At 43.7% G+C, this 20,269-nt stretch overlaps 1 protein-coding gene across 4 annotated transcripts in view; it reads left to right on the top strand.

The window, feature by feature from the left end:
- Window positions 1-20,269, top strand: part of Ints9 (integrator complex subunit 9) — an 85,702-nt gene that overhangs the window by 21,873 nt on the left and 43,560 nt on the right. For 2 of the 4 annotated variants that reach the window (XM_038310257.2, XM_038310255.1), the window contains 5 exons: window positions 4,982-5,109; window positions 10,882-10,942; window positions 13,584-13,646; window positions 16,501-16,640; window positions 18,901-18,987. In XM_038310257.2, coding sequence (XP_038166185.1) covers window positions 4,982-5,109; window positions 10,882-10,942; window positions 13,584-13,646; window positions 16,501-16,640; window positions 18,901-18,987 — 479 coding nt within the window. Of the gene's footprint in view, window positions 1-4,981; window positions 5,110-10,881; window positions 10,943-12,191; window positions 12,208-13,583; window positions 13,647-16,500; window positions 16,641-18,900; window positions 18,988-20,269 lie in introns of all 4 variants that reach the window. The other 2 variants (XM_038310256.1, XM_038310258.1) reach the window with 2 other exon arrangements.

Genomic DNA, 20,269 nt, shown 5'->3' with positions numbered 1-20,269 from the left:
TAGATAAAGCCCCTCCAATTGAACTCACTGTCAAAATGCTACGGCAGTACGAAGTCTTTTCCAAGTTAGAATCAGCATACATCGCAAGGTTTCCAGGAATTTCGGACAGTCATGCATACAGAGGAGATGCTGAAACTAATGTTAATGTTAGTTGTGGATGGATCAAACCTCTAAAAAGACTGAAAGACCATGATGTACACAGAAGGAGGGGTGTAGAAGTGAGACAGGGGTCACTGAGAAGGACATTTACAGCCCAAGGTGGGGGTGTGTGAACATTATCAGTTTAGCTCATTGGTTAACAGCTGATTTGATAACACTAAAATTAACAAAAGAAATCTGAGGAAAAGACAAAGTGTGCTGTATGGAAATGAAAATGAAAACAGTTGAGTTGTGAGGGTCATGGGTAAAGTGAAATGTTGCGGTGTGTGTTCTACTAGTAGGTGTTCCAGAAAGAAAAGTATACAGAATGGGACGATGCCGTACTCACGGGGAGAGTGACGGTTTTATTTTGTTTTGATTCCAAATAGTCATGAAAGTCTTGAATCTTTGTATTTTAAAATCGTAAACCAATAAGACTACCTAGTCTTAGGAGATTTGCGAGTGATTAAGGCACAAGTAAGCGCAGCTAGAAGCAGGTTCCCCACCACCACCTTTTAATGCTGCTGTAACTAGGGCAACTAGGAATGAGTGTGGCAGGTACGCCTTCCACTCCCTCGGTTCTTGAAGTTCTGCGATAGATGAGGGAACTGTCCTCAGGAAATCACACATTAAGAATGAGATTGAGCGAGATTGGAGTTGAGGTAATCTGCCAGACAAAACCCGAGCCTTTCATAATTTGATCAGACTGCCTCAACACTAAAACCACTTAGCAAATAGTTGGCCTTTCTTGGTGAGGGTCGTTTAATTGTCTTTAGATAACTGCTGCAGTTCTAGGGATGTTTTTGGTGAGACCGTAGGCTCTAGATGGCTGTAATGTATGGGCAGAACAAATCTGAGTTGTTAGCAGCGATGTAAATAGGCACGGCATTTTATGGAAAGCATTTTGGCAGCAGATTTTAAGAGCCATAAGATGCTCATACTTTTTGACCTAGTTAATACCACTTCTGAGAATGCAGGAAAGAGGCAGTCCAGTATGGGAACAATCCCCCAACACTATGTCTGTAATTAGTGCTGTGCAAACCGTTGTGTTCAATAGAAGGGAATGACTGCCTGATGAGCAACGAGATATTTGCTTAGCCAATGAACATGAAGTGCCGTGTGACCGAGACAAGGAAAAGTCATCATGAGTTTTAAAAGCAGCACCCAAATTTTATAATAAATTACACCTTTTTAAATTTTAATTTATTTTGCATGTGTAGGTGTTTGACTGCATGCATATCTGTATAACGTGCGTACTGTGCTCTCGGAGGCCAGAAAAGGGTGTCCAGTCCCCTGGAGCTATGGATGACTCTGAGCTGTCATGTGGGTGCTGGGAATGGAACCTGAGCAGACAGTTTTCTTAACCACTTAGCCATCTTTCCAGTACCTCCCACCCATGCACAAAAATTACTTCTTTTAAATAAAGTAAAAGGACATACTCATAATTAGACTGGTATAACTTTAATACTTCTCTTTCCTCTATCTTTGAAGATTTTTGTAACATAGGTATATTTCTATTTTCAAAATTGAAATCTCTTGCTGACTTGGGTTTTTGTGGCTTGATATTAAAACCCTTTCTATAGGTTAGCTGCACTGTGATCAGAAAGCCTATTAGAGGCTTGTATGAGCATGGGGGGGGGTGTCGGTCATCTCTGGGTGATACAGGGTACACCTCTTTTATTGGTTGGAGAAACCCTTGTCTAGCACACTATCTCTCCATGCAGGTGACCTGTGGTGAGCAGTCCATTCTAGGAGACAGGACTGAGGTCCTGGGAGACAGGAGGACCTCACCATATGTTGGCTCTTCCAAAGCTGTAACATGTAGTTTCCTTGTCCCTCCAAATTAAGCACATGGGAACAGGGAGGGTCTATCACCTTTCGGAGGTACTCTAAACATATTTTGCACTCATATTTAGCCCTTTGTCTCCTCTGATGACCATAATAAATGATGCCTCCCTTAGAGTGCCTTTCCAAATAATGAAGTAGACCCAAAGAAGTCAAAGTAAACTTTTATTGAAATGAAAGTAAGGAAATAAAGTGTAACTTGTGTTGTTTGAATGACGGTGGCCCCCATGAGCCCATATGTTTGAATACTTGGTCCCAGTTTTTGGAACTGTTTCGGAAGGATTAGGAGGTGTGGCCTTGTTGGAGGAGGTGTGTCACTGGAGAAGGGCTTTGAGGTTTCAAAAGCCCACACCATTCCCAGCTAGCTTCTGTTGCCTATTGGTTGTGTCCTAAGATGTGAGCTCTCAGCTATGCTGTAGGGCCTCTCCTGTCTGCCTGCTGCCCTGTCCCCCACCCCCACCATGATGGTTATGGACTCTAATCCTCCAAAACTGTAAATTCCAATGTAAACACATTCTTTTGTAAGTTACCTTGGTCATGGTGTTTTGTCACCATGATAGAAAAGTAAAAAGACACCTTGTGGACCAAGCAGGCTGACTAGGACAAGAACAAACTGGCTGCTCCAAGTCTTGGCCTCATTGTAGCATTTATTGGGGTGGCATAAAATTGTGTTCTGCTCAGGATGATGAGGACCATGGCCATAAAACATGTGCTCCACCTTCCTAGACCTACTGAGAAGGAAACCGTCTGTTGTTTCAATTAAAAGTTGTTCTGCGTGACCCAAAATTCAGGATGGGGTGTTTGAAGCAGGAGATAGCTAGCTGTTTTTATTATGTGAGTTTACCTTTTAGCTTTCGTTAGCTTTGGGCTAGAAAGTAGTGACTAACTGAAATAATGCCATGAGTTTAGCCTTCAGGTCTGTGGCTGGTTTAAGTTAAAGTTCCTACTTTGACTCAGCTTTAACCTAACAGGTATAAGCTACAAGCTGCTCCTTTGGGCTCATTTGCAGCGAAGTAGTGGCTGGCTGAGGATCAGGTGCTCACTGGAAGGTTAGCAGTGGACATTGCTGCTGTCCATTTCCCTTTAAACTCCTTGCTTTCTTTTTACTCCACAGCAGAACAATCATGGCACATTTACACCACCTTTTCTTTAACCGTTCATCTGTTACTAGATGTTCAGGCTTGTTCTAGCTTTTCAGCTGTTGTGAATAGGGCAGCAATAAACACGTGTGTGTAAGTCTCTCTTTGAGCCCTTTCGGGTGCATGCCCAGGAGGGAGATGGCCGACTCCTCCGGTACCAACTGACACCCCTCGGGAGCGTGGAAAGGCTCCTCCTTCCTCACACTATTGCCATCACTTGTCATCTTTGTTTTGGCTTTTATTTTGTCTTTCCAGGTAGGGTCATCATAGTAAGAAGCCTGGCTGGCCTCAAATTTGTGTTGCTCCTCATGCCTCTGCCTCTAGGTGCTGGCATTGCAGGCAGGTGCCACTATTCTTGCTTGCTTTCTTAATGAGAGTCATGACTCGTGTGTGATAGAATCCAGAAGCAGTTTCAGCTTGCATTTCCCAGATAACTGAATATATCGAAGACGCATATATTGGTCATTGGTATTTCTTTTTTTTTTTAGCCATCTCTGTTCAGTTTATTAACCTATTGATCAGTTAAATTATTTGGTGTTTAATTTTTGCTGTTCCACATAGACTGTTGATATGAATCCCCTGTCTGATATATAGTCTACAACAGTTTCTTTTTCCAGAAAAGCCACTCTTTATAGGTGGAGAAACCCAACCCTCAAACATAGTTTGAGGACTCAGTGAGTTTCACGGACTCACTCCAGCTTCACTGTGCACCTTAGGTGCAGACAGGTCAGTCGGGATCTGTCAGCCCATAAGTGGTTAAGTACATGGCTGCATCATTGGAATCCTCTACTTTGAACAACTGTGACCTATCACAAATTGTTAGGATCTGAGACTTAGTACTTTGCAAGTAGCGAGAATTCAACAAGAAAAAAGGATTTCACATAGAAGGCTAGCCAAGCTCACACACTGTCCTTACAGGAGAAGATGACGTCAGATAGGAAGTTAGCTGAGCTCACACACTGTTCTTATGGAAGATGTCACATAGAAGGCTAGCCAAGCCCACACACTGTTCTTATAGGAGAAGATGACATCAGATAAAAACTCACATGCTGTCCTCCTGGGCGATGATGATGTCACATAAAAGGCTAGTGAAGTTACACACTGTCCTGGGAGATGATGACATTGTGTAGAAGATAGCTGAACTCACACTCTGTCCTTCTGGGAGAAGATGACGTCAAACTATCCTTCTGGAAGAAGATGACGTCACATAGAAGGCTAGCTGAGCTCACACACTGTCCTTCTGGGAGAGGATGACGTCACATAGAAGACTAGCTGAGCTTACACTGCCCTTCTGTGTGAAGATGACGTCACATAGAAGGCTGGCTGAGCTCACACTGTCCTTCTGGAAGATGACGTCACATAGAAGGCTAGCTGAGCTCACACACTGTCCTCGCGCACACTGTCCTTCTGGGAGAAGATGACGTCACATAGAAGACTAGCTGAGCTCATACACTGCCCTTCTGGGAGAAGATGACGTCACATAGAAGGCTGGCTGAGCTCACACTGCCCTTCTGGAAGAAGATGACGTCACATAGAAGGCTGGCTGAGCTCACGCTGCCCTTCTGGAAGAAGATGACGTCACATAGAAGACTAGCTGAGCTCATACACTGCCCTTCTAGGAGAAGATGACGTCACATAGAAGGCTGGCTGAGCTCACACACTGCCCTTCTGGGAGAAGATGACGTCACATAGAAGGCTGGCTGAGCTCACACTGTTCTTACTAGAGACGATGATGTCACATAGAAAGCTAGCTGAGTCACAAACCATTCTTACGAGAGAAGATGACTGCTTTTACTTGCTTCACTTCCTAGGCTGTTTCTGTAACTTGCTGTTTGGTTTTTTTTTTTTTTCTTTTTCAGTATTGCCTGTCAGGGCATCCAACTTTACCTTGCAATGTGCTTAAATTCAAATCTACCACTATTATGCTGGACTGCGGACTGGACATGACTTCCACCCTCAATTTCCTTCCTTTGCCTCTTGTTCAAAGGTATGTGCTGATGCATTCTGAGATAAAATGAGTTTTAGTTCCTGAAAAATGGTATCCATTAGTATGAACATTACTTGTACCTTGTGTTGTCTCAGGCATTTGCTTTGTCCCCTTAAAACTTCAGTTCAAATAATTTCCTTTGGTTGTGTTGGTGGAAAGTGCTCTATTGATTTATTGACTGACTCTTATTCTAACTTCTTCTGGGCCTCTGTAAAATGTTTCTGAAACTGCTCAGTGCAACTGAGGTCATGTATATTTCATCTGTCTTCTTAATTCATGTAAGAGGTAATAAATGACTAACTGATGAGCTCCAGAATTGAGTTTTAGGATCATTTAACTGCCTTTTCAGGGGTTTGACAGAGTAAATGCTGACATTTCTTTTCTGTGCATTGTTTTCATGTTAGTCATTTTAGGTCGTGTGTGTGTGTGTGTGTGTGTGTGTGTGTGTGTGTGTGTGTGTGTGTGTTTATCTCAGTCCTTGTAGATTGCCTTGACTCTACATTCAGCATTGGTGACACTACACTAAGATTTTAAGAAGCTGGTTTCTCCATTTGTTTCTACTTAGACAGGGCAGTTGGTAAGAAAAGTGACTTTTAGAATAAATATGCTCACAGTAGCAAAAAAGATGATAACCATGGATCAGAGACGAGATGGAAAAGCTATCTGAAATGAATTTAAGAGCTTAAAAGAATAGCGAACTGAGTAAACCATCTAATTGATCTCAGTCTTTCCTGAAGACAGCACCGACTACAGTGATTATTCACGACGATAACCCCGTGAACCATCCAGAAAAATTATAATCTACCATTGATCTTTTTCTGAGATAAAGGATAGAACAAAGAGCCATGAGGACAAGGTCACAGATAATTTCAGATTACATTTTATGCAAAGTTGATGGGATTCACTTACAACACTCAGCACTTTAGAATATAGGTATTATCCAAGGCTAGGGGAAGATGGTATTTACATAGCTGGCAGATTACTTCTTATTTATAGAGCTGGATACAGTTGTCTTTTTCCCCCACAAAGAACAAAATATTCATTATTTCGATGTTTATTAAAAATATGCCCTATGTGGGACCAGTTATACTGATATCACAAAACTGATTTCATACCCTCAAAGAGCATAGAGTCTTTCAGCAGAGAAAGCCAGTGCATAGCTGGAGACTGCCTGCACTTGAACAAGCACCTAGTTCTATGACAGATATTCTAAAGAGGACATGCCTGCTCTGTGGGCTCGTGGATTTCTTTGACCTCCAAAACCAGAATTGGTCAGACAGTAGTGCCAGTTTCATGTTGTCCTTCCTGCTAGTTCTCTTTAGGTTACTCCTCTGTCACTAGGACCGGTGAGGAGGGAAATCCTCTTCGGACTTTTTTTCTTATTCTCACTTCAGAGGGAAGTAATAGTACTGGAATGGCCAGCAGTCCGTGGAGTTCTTCATAAAAAGTGTACTGGGGACTAGGGAGATGGCTCACTGAGTAAAGCACTTGCTGTCCAACTATGAGGACTGGGATTCATATCTCCAGCACCCACATCAAAGCCAGGCAGGTGTGGCCACTTGCTTTTCATCTTAGTACTGGGGAGACAGTGGGGGGACTCCCTGGGGCAGCAGCATGGCCAGCTAGACTAGCTGAATCAGTGAGCTCTAAGCTAGTAAGTGAAGTGGAAAGGGATCAAAGAAGACGATAGCAACCTCTGGCCTCCACACACATGAATGCGTGGTACATTACACAAATACATGGTTTTAAAAAAAAAAAACCAAACCAAAAAAAAAAAAACAAAGTGCCTCTTGTCATTCAAACCTGAAACTTATAGATACATTTGCCTAAAATAAGTACATCCATTCTCCCCTCTCTTGTCCCCTTACCCTGCTTTGTCTTTGTAGCTCTGACTGTTGCATTACATCTTAGATACACAGTACCTACCTTTCTTCTCCACTGAAGATGTTTTATAAGAACGGGAATTTTTTTTTTTAACTGCATTCCCAGCACTTAGACCAATTATTGGCCGGTAATAGAAGCTCAGTAAATATTTGGCTTTATGAGTAAATCACTCTCCTCCTTGGAGCCCATCCCGCCTTACCTTCTCAGAGTCTTAATTTTTAAAGTGTCATTGTTAAATTATTGTATCTTTGCTTTAGTTCAAACTCGGGGCAGGGGTGGGCGTGTCTGTGTCTCTGTAGTGCTGGGGATCAAACTTGGGGCCTTGTAAATGTTAGTCAAGCACTCCTTACTGAGACCAGGCAGTCCTTGAACTCATAACCCTCCTGTCTCTACCTCCCAATGCTAGGAATTGCTGGTGGCTGACTTTCCATCTTTAGTCCTTATCCCTATACCTATTTCTCCATTTCACCAATTCAGCTTTCATTATAAAGTATTTTATAACAAAAACAAAGGAGAGTTTGTGATTCAGCATCCTGCGTTGATCATACACTGTATTCAGTTGTCTGGTTTTGAGTCTCCTTCAATCTGGAAGAGTTTCTCAATCTGTCTGTTTTAATGACCTTGACATTTTAGACATACGGGTCGGTTATTTTATATAGTCTTTTAATGTGGGTATATTTGATGTTATTCATCTGGTTGGGACTATCATCCTCTTATAAGAAGACATAGATTCCCTCCTCCCAGAGTCATCCTGTAGAAGTACGAGTCGGGGCTTGTGTGTATTTCTCTTACTGCTTGTACTGTACCATCAGCTCTTCACCCTCTCCGGTCCTGTCTTTCTCCTGGCCAGCACAGCAGAAAGTCCTCTCTCAGATCATCTAAGGTGGCAGTATCTGTGCTAGAAGGATGACACTAGCCAGATGAGGGCCGGGGAGACCATGTGGGGCTCAGTATAGCTGCCAGCATAGTGGAAATGCCGGCTCGTTCCCTATGCTCTCCACATCTAGCCCCTGGTGTTTCAGACCTCAGTTTAGCTCAATGCCCAGAGAAGTCTTTTGATGCTGGCTAAACTGGTCCTTGTTAGGCATCTTCTGTGGTACTTGGTACTACTGTGGCACCTCATCCTCTGAGCAGCTTGTTCTCTGGGTATGGGAGGACAGGTGTGTTTCATTCACAGTTGGATCCAGGACCCGCCTGGGTGCTTGACATAAAGATCCTAAGTGACTGGGTGAAAGCCTTGGTTTCTACAACACTGGACCAAATGCTGATGCTCTTTCCTATCTTCTAGGCTTTGATCAGAGTAGAGTAATGAGCTATTAATAAATATTTTTTGATGTGTGAATATACCATGTCTGTTTTGATATTTTTTCTGGATTTAAAAGTGTAAAACATTTCATACTAGAAAATTATAAAATTTATTTTTTAAAATTGCCTATCATATTCAACTTGCCTTTCACTATTTTCCTAGGTAAATGCTTTATAAGGCTTTAGGTTATTTCCTTATGGGACTAATTTGCATATTTTCCAAAATAAACAATTATTAGAAAAACTGATCTTGTATATGTGATTTCTTGACAAAAAAATTAATAATATCCTTTTTGTCAAAAACTGGTTCTAAAATAGTTAAATGCAATAATATGTTCTCCAATCATCATTTTCTAGTCTTTTCTCCAAAATTGCTGACATTTTTCAGGTGTCTAGTATATAAAACTAAGTCAGCTTATTAGATATAAATGGTTGCTTGATTTTTAATTTGTTATTATGTGAGTAGGGTGTGTGTGTGTTTGTGTGTACATTCACACAGCACATGTGGAAGTCGGGAAACATCTTTCAGAACTTGGTTCCCTCCTACCATGAAATCTGGGGTTTGAAGTCAGGTTTCAGGTTTGCTCGGCAAGTGCTTTTACTGCAAAGCCCTCTTGCTGGCTCGTACATGTCTGTTTGTTTGTTTTTATTCAGCCTTCTTAATGTACATGAAATTAGTCTCAGCTTCTAGAAACCATTCACCAGGATAGAGAGTCACTTTATAACTCTTAGGGAAACTGGCTTCATTTTCCATAATCGGAAACTTAAGCATGGATGCCAAGTGCCCAGCTTCTTAAATTGTAGATTGGTGCCCTACTTAATTGACTGTGAAGACTGCAGTAAATTTGGCAACAGTAGGTTTCTAAATGTACAGTGGCCAAGAGTTAATTCAAAGTCAGATGAATCCAGGAGCTTCTGTCTGCACTCACCTGTGTTGTGTCACGTGACTGCATGTCGCGAACTACAATGCTTTACTGTACATACATGATTTTCCATTCTTGTAATGGTTTAATTACAAAAAACAAAGACAGTTTTCCTGCCATTGCTGTGTGCAAGTAACAGATTAACACATTAGTAAAGTTAGTAAAGCTGGATGTATCTTTAGTTTGTATTGTGTTAGAACGTTTAATTTTAAAAATTGCTATTTCTGAACCAGTAGGATGGCTCAGAGGATAAAGGTACTTGCTATCGAAGCTGAGCCTTGGGTTTGATCTCAAGACCCTCCTCAGGGGAAGAGAGAACCCACTTCTGAAAGTTATTCTTTGACCACACAAATGCCATGATACATATACAACCCCTGGCACACACACAAAATAAACACAATTTAAAATTTTACGTTGCTGTTTGAATTGCTGACTTGGGTTTCATAAATTGTTAGGTGAATTCTGGCATGCAGTTAGAATGGAATGCCCAACAACTGCTGAAATGACCCTACTTCTGTCATTTTTTAAAATCATATATTCTTGTGCAATGTATTCTTAACATTGATGATTAAAATATCAAAATTTTTATAAACTTGGAAAAATGTTGAAGATGTCTAATTCCTGCAGGTCAAAATGAGCATATCTATCTCATGCAGACTGACGCTAAGATTTATTTATTTACTTTTAGTGTGGTGTGTGTGTGTATGAGTTTTTATGTATGTCCAGGTACCCTCGGAGGCCAGCAGAGGACACTAGATAACCTGAAAATGTAGTTACAGGTGGTTTGGAGAAGCCCGGTGTGGGTGCTGGGAACCAAACCTGGGTCCTGCAAAAAGCAGTACTCACTTAACTTCTGAGCTATGTCTCCAGCCCCTGTGTGCTTATTTTATATACCTGTATACATAGGATCACATAAAGATTTCTTGGGTTAAAGGAGATCACAGGTAGAGTTCAAGGTGATGTAATCCACTTGTCCGCACTGAAGTCACAACCCAGCACCGAACCTATGTCTGCTTTCTCAGCCTACAAAGGCACCCATTCTGCCTCCACTCACGATGACTGTTAAACACAAACAAGATAAAGCCAAGGAGGTTAGTGAGTGGAAGCTCTAAAATGCTCTCAGTATTTCATCTGCACTCTTCCCTTTTCTGCATAAATTCTTGTACTTTCCCCAATTCTGTGCTAAACTGCTCTTTTCCCACATAACCACCCTTTGTTTGTTTTGGTTTTGGTGGTGCTAGGGAGTAAACCCGGGGTCGTGCACATGAAAGACAACATTCTCTTACCCAACTATTTTCCCAGCCCTTGATACTTTTTGAGATCGCATCTCACTGCGCAGGCTAGGCTGACCTCTGAGTCCCTGTGCGGCCACAGCTTCCTGAGTGCTGGGATCACAGGATTTCACTGTGTAGTCAGAGTTGAGGTCCTCATGCTTCGTCCTCACAGTTGTTGGGCTGATAGACGAGGACCACCATAGCCATCTCTAAGATGGATTCTTAGGCTTAATACAACATGGTTAGTTCTCATCTTCTCTGCTATTTTGGGTAAGAACCACTGCCAGTAACTGTTAAGTGTGTTTAATTGTATAGTGAATGTTAAATCATCATGATTTCACCGAAGGCTATAATGTATTTAGGATAATTCAGTTTTTGTTTTGCAGTCCCAGGCTGTCTAATCTTCCTGGCTGGTCTCTAAAAGATGGAAATGCTTTTTTGGACAAGGTAAGACTACAATGCAAACTGCAGCCTGCCTGAACACACTGAAAAGCTGTCCTGTCCTGCTGGACTCATTGTGTTTTCGTGTGTGTTCTACTCCAAACCCTGAGATTCATGTTCTCTCATACTTGGTAATTACTATCTCTGAGTAACTTTAGAGACTCTCTGTGTTTGGCCTCAGGTCACATTTGTGTCTGTGACAATCTTAAATACTTTGCAGATTTATCACCAAAGGAAGAAAACTGTCTGCAGTTGTAATTAGGGTCTCAAAGGTGATGCTTATCAGAGTTTGGTCAGCTTATTAAATGAGATCCCAGTGCTTAAAAAAATTAAAACTGTGGCATAGGCAGCAGTAGAAGATTAAAACATGCAGAGCATCTCTACCCCGCTCCGTGGTCCTCTAAATCATCCATCCTCGCCTGAGCTTCAAAATTTAAACGCTGAATGAGAAAGATCTTTCACATGATTCATCTGAGTGAGACAGTTACCGCTTATAATGGACACTGCTGCAGAAGCGTGGGCTTTTTTCAGAATTAATTCCTGTAGCTGCACCCCAAACTCTAGGGCAACCCAGATGCCTGATTTGAACCTCGATCCCCTCATAGCTGACTATGAAATGATGTGGCATTCAGGAGCCTATGTTCCTGATTTCAGCCTGGGTCTCCTGCTGACCCGGGAAAGGCTCCAAAGCATTGCCAGTGAAATGACTTGCACGTGTACGTGGGAGTGTTTCATTACAAGGGTGTGGTGAGCGCGAGGGAGCAACACTGGGAGTGTTCGGAATGACAATGAGTCTCCTGCGGGCCTTATCGCAGGGCGTGCGCCAGTGCGCTGCACTCTGAAGAGGCAGAGCACAGTGCCCTCTTAAGGTCATGCAGTTGAAACTGAAACCACCCTTGGTGTGGCTCATTTTCCAAATTTTACTTTTTATTGCTTCTTTGGGAGTTTTACATCATGCACCCTAATTCCACTCACCTCCTGGTCCCCCCATAACCTCCCCTCACCCTTGTAGCACCCCACACACAAAAGATTTTAAAAAATCAAAACAAAGCAAGCAAACAAACAAAAAAAAACAAAACAAACAAAAAGACCTCTTTGCTTCCTTCTTTCCTGCCTCTCTAACACCTCCGTTTTAGCCTCATCTTGGAGGAGCTGGGAATTCCCCCATTAAACATAATTAATTGCTCATTTGTTTTTAGCTAGCTGTTCTATTGTAATTAAGGATTGTTCATCTCTCTTTTTTTTTTTTTTTTTTTTTTTTTTTTTTTTTGGCTCATCCTCTCGGTAGTTAAACAGTACTCACAAGAACGCGTTCATGGCGAAGAAGTGTTTAAGACCCCAATAAAGACTTTAAAATTCCTAAGGATAGTAATGTAGTTGACACCCTGTCTCAACTCCGAGTAAATCAGATTGAGGTAAATTTAGATACATCTGTGTGGATATGTAGAAATATCTGTTGGGTGACTTGCGAAAGCATGGTAGAACTAAAGTTATCTATTTCACCTTCCGAAGAGAGCGAAGGTCACTGTCAAGTCCTAACTGGTTTGATTGTAAAATCATAGGCGGGTGCTTGGTGATCCAGAAACTCCACCCCTTGTTTAAAAGTGCCAGTGGCTTTCCAGGGGGCATGGCAGGCAACCTGTCATTGGCCCGCCTGAGTCTCCAGCCTTTCCAGTCACTCTTATCTGTGTGACCTCATCTGGGAGTTTTTCCTGCTGCTACTCCGACATGGGAACTGGCAGGTTGAGGTTCTAGAACCTACTCTCATTTCTCAGTAGACTCAGGGCAGTTTGATTGGCTTCTGAGTGGCCACATGGGAGTGAACAGAGCTGCTCTAGTGGAATGTGGCGCCATGCATGTCCCTCTCCAGACACCATGCCTTCTGTTTGCCACCCTCCCCTGCAGGGAACCGCAACCAGAAAACCGGCACCCTGTCCAAGCTACTGCTCTCAGAATCTTTTCTCACAGCCAGCCTTTGGGAGACCCCAGACTCGGTGTACTTATAATTATGGGCAGTAGCCTTTGAGGTGGGAAGTTATAGGGTCCCATTTTTAAGACATAAGCCTTCTTCTTTTGAATAAATATGTTTGGTTTGTGCTCCTTAGTAAGTCCACGCTCTGTGACGCAGACGTGCATTGCGGTGGTGGCAGCTTTGATCCCTGCCCCCCACTCTCACTCCTCCCTCCTTACTAGGCCCCTTCCCTTCAGCTCTTGATAGGTGGAAGAAAGGCTCCTCAGTAATCTCTCTGGGACTGGACTGCTAACCTGACATAGCAGAATCCCCAGAGGTCCTTGTCATAAATACAAGGTCCATGACTCCCTCTCCAGTTTCTGCTCTCTTAGATATTAGACAGGGCCCAGGGAGCTTTGGTAACTAGTTCTTGGAAATCACTGGATTACAAATGATAGCAGAGCATGCATTCTCCGTAACTTCTTAGAGACATCCGGGAATGTGCATTCAAACCCTCAGTCTGCCACCAAGCTGCACTTCCACCCTCAGTCGGGCGCCTAGCCAGCCTGAGCCTAAAGAGGGAATAGTTTGTCTAAAAATAACCTCCCACCCTCCAAGTTAGGTGTGGAGGTTGAATTTTTTTGGTACTGTGTCTATTAAGTGTCTCTTAGTATTTTTCCTCCCCATCTCTTTTAGGAGCTAAAAGAATGCTCCGGTCATGTATTTGTGGATTCCGTGCCTGAATTCTGCTTACCGGAGGTAAGACAAAAGCGATTCTTGTTGGAAGCAAAGCATCCTGTAATCAGCACTGAAGTCAAGGCATACATAGTTAAGGGTCGTGACCCTGAGCCCTCCCTCATGAGTTACTGCATTTGTCCCTTAAGAACCGGTGGGGCGGTTCCCCATCTGTTCCGTATCCCAGGTGCTGCCTTTATTTATTTTGGCAGAACACAGACGGCACTGACTGTCGCAACCTTGACTTGCTGGTCAAGAATGTGGAGCGTGTGGATTAGTGCACCAGAGTGCGGAACTTCTCAGTAGGACACTTACTTTTCACAGTGCACCTTTGGTTGTGCTATTCGTATAAGTAGAGTTCAAAAGCCATAGATCAGTTTTCAAGCAAGATTATGTGACTTAAAAGGTAATCATCAATGTTTTAAGGTAGAGCCATATTGCTGTTAGGACTTGGAAAAAATATGAATGTGGTAGAAGCAGGAGAGGCACCAACTCTAGACCAATCACAGACCCATGGAACTCCCTTAACTATCTGTTTCCCTCAGACCTACACTGTGTCGTGGGTGATGCAGTGCGGCACAGTCAGTAGCCACTGCATGACTATGACCCAGTCTGCAGTGTATACAACCAAATGCTTGCACACAACACTTTTAAAGGTAAATTATCTTTTATCCCGCTAGAAGTATATAAGTAAATATGTAAGTGTCAGTGCATAAATGTGCATAAATTTAATATTAAATTATCGGGGGGAGTGTTTATGTAATCATGTATCTTAGATACATAAATTAAGAATGAGTTTTTTTTTTTCCTTCTGACTTTTCCTCAGCAAATTTTTCCATGATTCTGGACTCTGTGGGCTGACTGTTCTATTTTATTTATTTATTTTTAATTAATTTGTTTATTTTGTATAAAGTGTTCTGTCTACATGCCAGAAGAGGGAACCAGATCGAATTACAGATGGTTGTGAGCCACCATGTGGTTGCTGAGAATTGAACTCAGGACCTCTGGAAGAGCAGCCATTGCTCTTAACCTCTGAGCCATCTCTCCAGCCTGATTGGTCTGTTTTAAAGAGAACAGTCAGGTTCCCCTTTGTGTCCTTCCATGTGAGGAAAGGGGTCTGCTTTTGAGTTTCACTGTTGCTTTAACAATCACTCCTATGGTTTTCTTCTGTATTTGTCCCTCTGCTGCTCTGTTTTAATTTCCTCTTTTGAAAGTGGCTCTAGAAGTAGCAGGGAGTAGAACCACCTCCACCTTAAGGATGTTGTCTTGCAAGTGCAGGGCAGAGTGTGGTGTTAAAGCTGATAGATGTGGGATGCTGCATGGGTGTGTTGTTTCCACATGCTGTACAGATAGTGTGACATTGCTCCTGAGGAGGTGGGGACAAACCTCTGTTCACCTCAGATAGAGAGCCAATAATAAACCAAGGAAAGAAGCCATCAAAGCTCAGCTCGGCAAAACCATGAATTTTACCGCTATTACTTTAAAGAGTACGCCTGGGGCTACTTACAGGAAAGAAATGGCTCAAAGACAGTTACTTTGCTAAAATCCCGCCCCAGCATGGATGATGGCTCACAAAAGATAGAGACCTGGAGCGTGCTGCACAACTTGCAAGTAGCAGAACAAGTTCAGGAGTGCCTCTTCTAGAGAGCTCAGTTTGTTTAAGCCTCTTTCAGGCAGCTCTGCTACTCTGAGTGTGTTCTCGGCAGCACTTCCTGCTTATATATACTAGAGGAAGAAGCAGCTTGGGGAATCAGGTCAGTTTTAGGGCCTTCCTGGAACCTTTGGGTTGTTTACTTCTTGGATTTTAATGAACTCCTCTGCTGGATGGAAGGCCTGACCTCCCCCGGCAACACTCTGCGTCTCATCTGAGATGGAATATTTGTCTTAGAGAAACCGCTGCACAGCGCCATAGATGCCATTGTCCTGGCAGTGAGACACGCCTGTCCCTTACACACATGGTGACGCTGGCAGCTTTGTTGTCACTCTCCCAGATGGCTCGCTGCTGCTTAGCGTTTGCGGGTGTCATCAGTATCTTTGTTACTTCTCTGAGCAACAGCCCCACAACCCGTAATCCTACCTCACACACTGCCGTGGCCCAGCTTTGCTCATCTCGGGTCTATCACATGGTTGGGGGTTAACTCCTCTCTAACAAAGAGTTGCCAGCGGTGAGCTGCGGGGACTCACTTTTCCCACAGTCCCTGCTTGAGTCTGTCCTGCCCTCCACTAGCGTGCAGAGGCTTGTTAGGTGGGAAGGCAGAGGAGTTTTTGGAAAAGCACACGGTGCTACCACGCAGGGTGCTGTCACAGGAGGGATACATAAAAAGCCCCCTTGGAAGCCGGGTGGTGGTGGTGCACACCTTTAATCCAGCACTCTGGAGGCAAAGGCAGGCAGATCTCTGTGAGTTCAAGGCCAGCCTGGTCTACAAAGAGAGTTCTCGGACAGATTCCAAAGCTACACAGAGAAACCCTGTCTAGGAAAGAAAAAAAGAAGCCCCATTGGAGTTCTAAGAAGTGACCACCATTCTCTTGTTTTCTCCTCTATGAATACGGTGGTCAAACATTGAAAAGTCGAAAAGTTAAAAAACAATAATGAAAAAATATTGTTGTCTTTCTCTTTGACTATTTGCTAAACTTGTAAGATCAGAGTGATCCTGGTGAGCCAGCCACATTCTCGCAGCTAGCCATCCTACCCCGCTATCTGCTGTCCGTATGAGGACACATCCGCGGTGAGAGAAGGGCGGTGTTGCGGGAAAGGCCTCATTATTCTGAAGAACCGAAACGCCTACTCTGCTCTCTGACAGCATCATTTGTCAGTCGCGTCCTGCTGGTCTGTGTGCCGGCACAGACACACATCACCCCTCCCTCTCTCTCTCTTCAGACCGAGCTAATAGACCTGTCTACAGTCGATGTGATTCTCATCTCTAACTATCACTGCATGATGGCGCTGCCCTACATCACCGAGCACACGGGATTCACGGGCACAGTGTATGCCACAGAACCCACCATGCAGATCGGCAGGTGAGAACGGTTTGGCTGCCAAGCTCCTTCAGTGGCCGCTGTTGAGTGGGTTATCAGGAGGGTTTTGATTTCTTTCCCAGGATCAGGGAAGAGTAGGCTGCTCTCTAGACACAAGAATGCTCCCTGGAGATCCCTGGAGACTGGTGCCCCGGCAGTCCCAGTCTTTCTTTTAGCATAACTGAGAGCAGTGTTCCTAGGCAACCCCTCCGTAGATGATGCTAGACAGACAGAGGCCTAGGAAGATGCCACAGAGATCCAGAGCAAAGAGCTTCAGAGCATATTTAAACGAAGAAAAAAACTTTACTGCTTTGCTTTGAAATATCCCCTTTTCTTGATTTACTGCGGGCTATTAATAGAGACAGCTGTAGAAAACAAGGGAAGAAGAGTAATTAAGCAGTTAAGTTGTCCTTCCCTGGTGACAGGGTGAAATACAGCGCTCTGAGGATTTAAGACTATGCAGTCTTGGGCCTGGAGTGATAACTCAGCAGTTAGAAGGCTTTCTGCTCCTGGAGAAGACCAAGGCTCAGTTCAGCACCCACATCAGACAGTTGACAACCACCTATGACTTCTGTTCCGGGGGATCTTGTCCTGGCTCCACGGGCACCTGCGAGCAGGCATGCATATGCAGGCATGCACACTCATAGATACGTGTACACATTAAGAAAATAAATAAACTTTTTAGATGATTTATTTTATCTGTTCAGTTTTTTGCCTGTGTGTATATCTCTGCAGCACTCCTGTGCTTGGTTCCTGTAGAGGTCGGTAGAAGGTATCAGATCCCGTAGAACCGAAGTTTCAGATAGTTGTGAACCACCATGTGGGTGCTGGGAAACGAACCTAAAGTCCTATACAGAACCAACAAGTGTCCTAAACCCCTGGGCCACCTCTCCAGCTACGAAAATAAATAAATCTTAAAAAACAAAAATTATAGTCAGGCCCTGATGTGGGCACACACCTTTAATCCCAGCACAAGCAGAGGCAGGTAGATCGCTAAATCCGAGGCCATCCTGGTCTTCAGAGTGAGTTTCAGGACAGCCAAGGCTACAGAGAAACCTGTCTCAAAAAACAGCAAACAAAAAAACTAAATTATAATCTTTTATTATAATCTTCAGTCAACCAAAAAGGTCATGCTTCTCTACTACAACTAAGGCTTCACAGTATAGGTGGCTGCTGCAGGTTATCATAGAATCAGTTACTGAGAGAAAAGGGGAAAAAATGTAAGGAAAATTATTACTGGGGTAATAAAAACCCATAATGTATTGCTTTGAAACAACCAAGTAAGTTAAAACTTTTAGAATCCAATATTCAGGTTGGAGGAGTGCTATAAATGTTAGGTTGTCTCCCTGCTATCCAACAGGGTGAACTAGTGACGAGAAATGAAACAGAGTCTTCAATGTGAAAATATCACCTACGGTGTATACAAAAGCAGTGAGGGATTCTGGAGACCAGACGGGGCCATTATAGGAAAACAAGGCAGCAGTGTAGAGAGAGAAAGAGCTGCGAGTATTAGGCTGTAGGCTGAGAAAGGTGGTGCTTGAGGATGGGTTCTGTGGGGCATCCCAGAGCACTGATGAGCCTGGGCCTCAGAGCTTCAGGTGCTGGGGCCAGCACTCCCCCTGGAGACAGAAGTAGTTAGGGAAACAGAGGAACGTCACACCCCTTGTTTGGATTTCTATTGCCAATAAATTTGTTTTATTGCCATTGTCTACGCATTGGTACAGAGAGGATATTAATCAGTGTGGTTGGCTGTATTAGAGCATGAACTAGATTCAGATATTGAAAATGTATTTCCAGGTGGGTGGGAAAGTAAGTATATTGTTGGGGGTGGGGAATAAGTCTCATTCTGTTGCCTAAAACTCATGGCAGTTCTGCCTCAGCATCACAAGTGCTGAAATGACAGACGTGAGCTGCCATGCTCAGCTTTATTTCTAGCTTTTTGATTATCTCTAGCTTTCGGTATCTGTACAGCCCAGGGCCCACTGAGTGCGGTACTCCTTGGACTCCCTTGCCTATATTCAGGTATGCCACGTCGGGATGGCAGAGGTCTGTCCCACACTGCTGATCTTTGGGCAGATTTCAAGCTAACTCTCCCTCGAAGGGAAGCACTTCTGATTCCAAAGCAGTCGTCAGCCTCTTGCATCAGTTTAAAATGTCTGTCTCGTGAGACAGGTTAGTGGGAGGTGGGCAAATCCACCTCTCCGGGCTACAGTGTTAGCAGCAAATTGTTCTCCAATATTCTTCATGCTTTGTTTCAACGCAGGCTTCTCATGGAAGAGCTGGTGAATTTCATCGAAAGAGTGCCAAAGGCCCAGTCTGCCTCCTTGTGGAAGAATAAGGATATACAGCGGTGAGAATACCCTCTTCTTGTTGGCTACAGAGCTTCATGTGGCTCCCTAGGTCTCATTTTATGCTTCAACACAAACCTTGTTAGGATGAAAGGTGAAAGGGCTTCATTTAACTCACAGAGTCAGGCCCCACACTGGATGTGGGAGCTTTGGCTGCACATGGCTCTACCATGGAGATTCTGGGTCTCATGATCCAGGTCACTTAGGTTTTGCCAGGGCTGTCTTAAGAGAGATTCGCCACGGTGCTGTTGACACTCAGACAGTAAAAAGCTACAGATGGCAAGATGGCTCCATGGGCGAAGGGGCTGCTACCAGGCCTGAAGACCTGAATTTGATCCCGAAGACCTGCGTGGTAGAAGGAGAGAACCAAACTTCACAGGTTGGCCTCTGACTTCTACACGTGTCTAGTCACATATACGCCCATGCACAAACATCATACACACAGTAAATATACAAATATATATATATATTAGTAAGAAAATAATGTTTGCTACTTAAGGAGTTGGACATTTCTTAGAAGATGTCAAACAACTGGAGGAAAAGATTTTCTTATATAAAGTCTGGGGGCTGGGGCGGTAGCTCAGTGGATAAAGTCCCCACATTCATGAGGATCATAGTTGAGATCCCCAAAACACACCTAAGAGTGAGCAGGTCATCCCAGCACTTGGGAGGCAGAGACAGGCTGCCTGGATCAAGCTGGCTAGACTGGATGGAACTGAAAAGCTCTGGGTTCAGCCCAGAGGCCCAGCATCAGTAAATAAAGGGACAGCCATTGAGGAAGACACTTTGGGTCAGCTTTGGATCTCCACACATATGCACACCAGAATGTCTACACACATGTGAACACATGCATGTACACCACACCCACGTGCACACACTTGCATGCATGCGTGCACACACATATACACCACACTCCAGTTGTGAAGAGGAGCCCAGCTTTCATGTCATGGGATGGTGAGAAATTCAGTGTTGATGAGTGTGGGTAGAGAGGTGAAGGCGGGGGGGCAGGTTTAGTGAGGTTATGCAGTCTCTTATCTGTGAGGTTGAGGTTGGCTTCCCCATTGAGTATGTGCAGGTCAGGAGTAAAGGCTTGTAAGGAGAATAACATGACCATATTTGTTTTGGAAGAAAGGAACTCTGGAAGCAGCATGGGAGTGAGGCAGCATGCAGAGATGGACACCGGGAGACCAGCAGGGGATCATTCCAGAACAGACAACAGAAGTCTAAGTTAGGATGGTAGTAGTGAGCATGAAGAAGACTACCGCTTCAGAGAAGCTTCTGAGC

This window comes from Arvicola amphibius, chromosome 13, assembly GCF_903992535.2.
Source record: "Arvicola amphibius chromosome 13, mArvAmp1.2, whole genome shotgun sequence".
Classification (NCBI taxonomy): domain Eukaryota; kingdom Metazoa; phylum Chordata; class Mammalia; order Rodentia; family Cricetidae; genus Arvicola; species Arvicola amphibius.
This window is presented reverse-complemented; position numbering and strand designations above follow the sequence as displayed.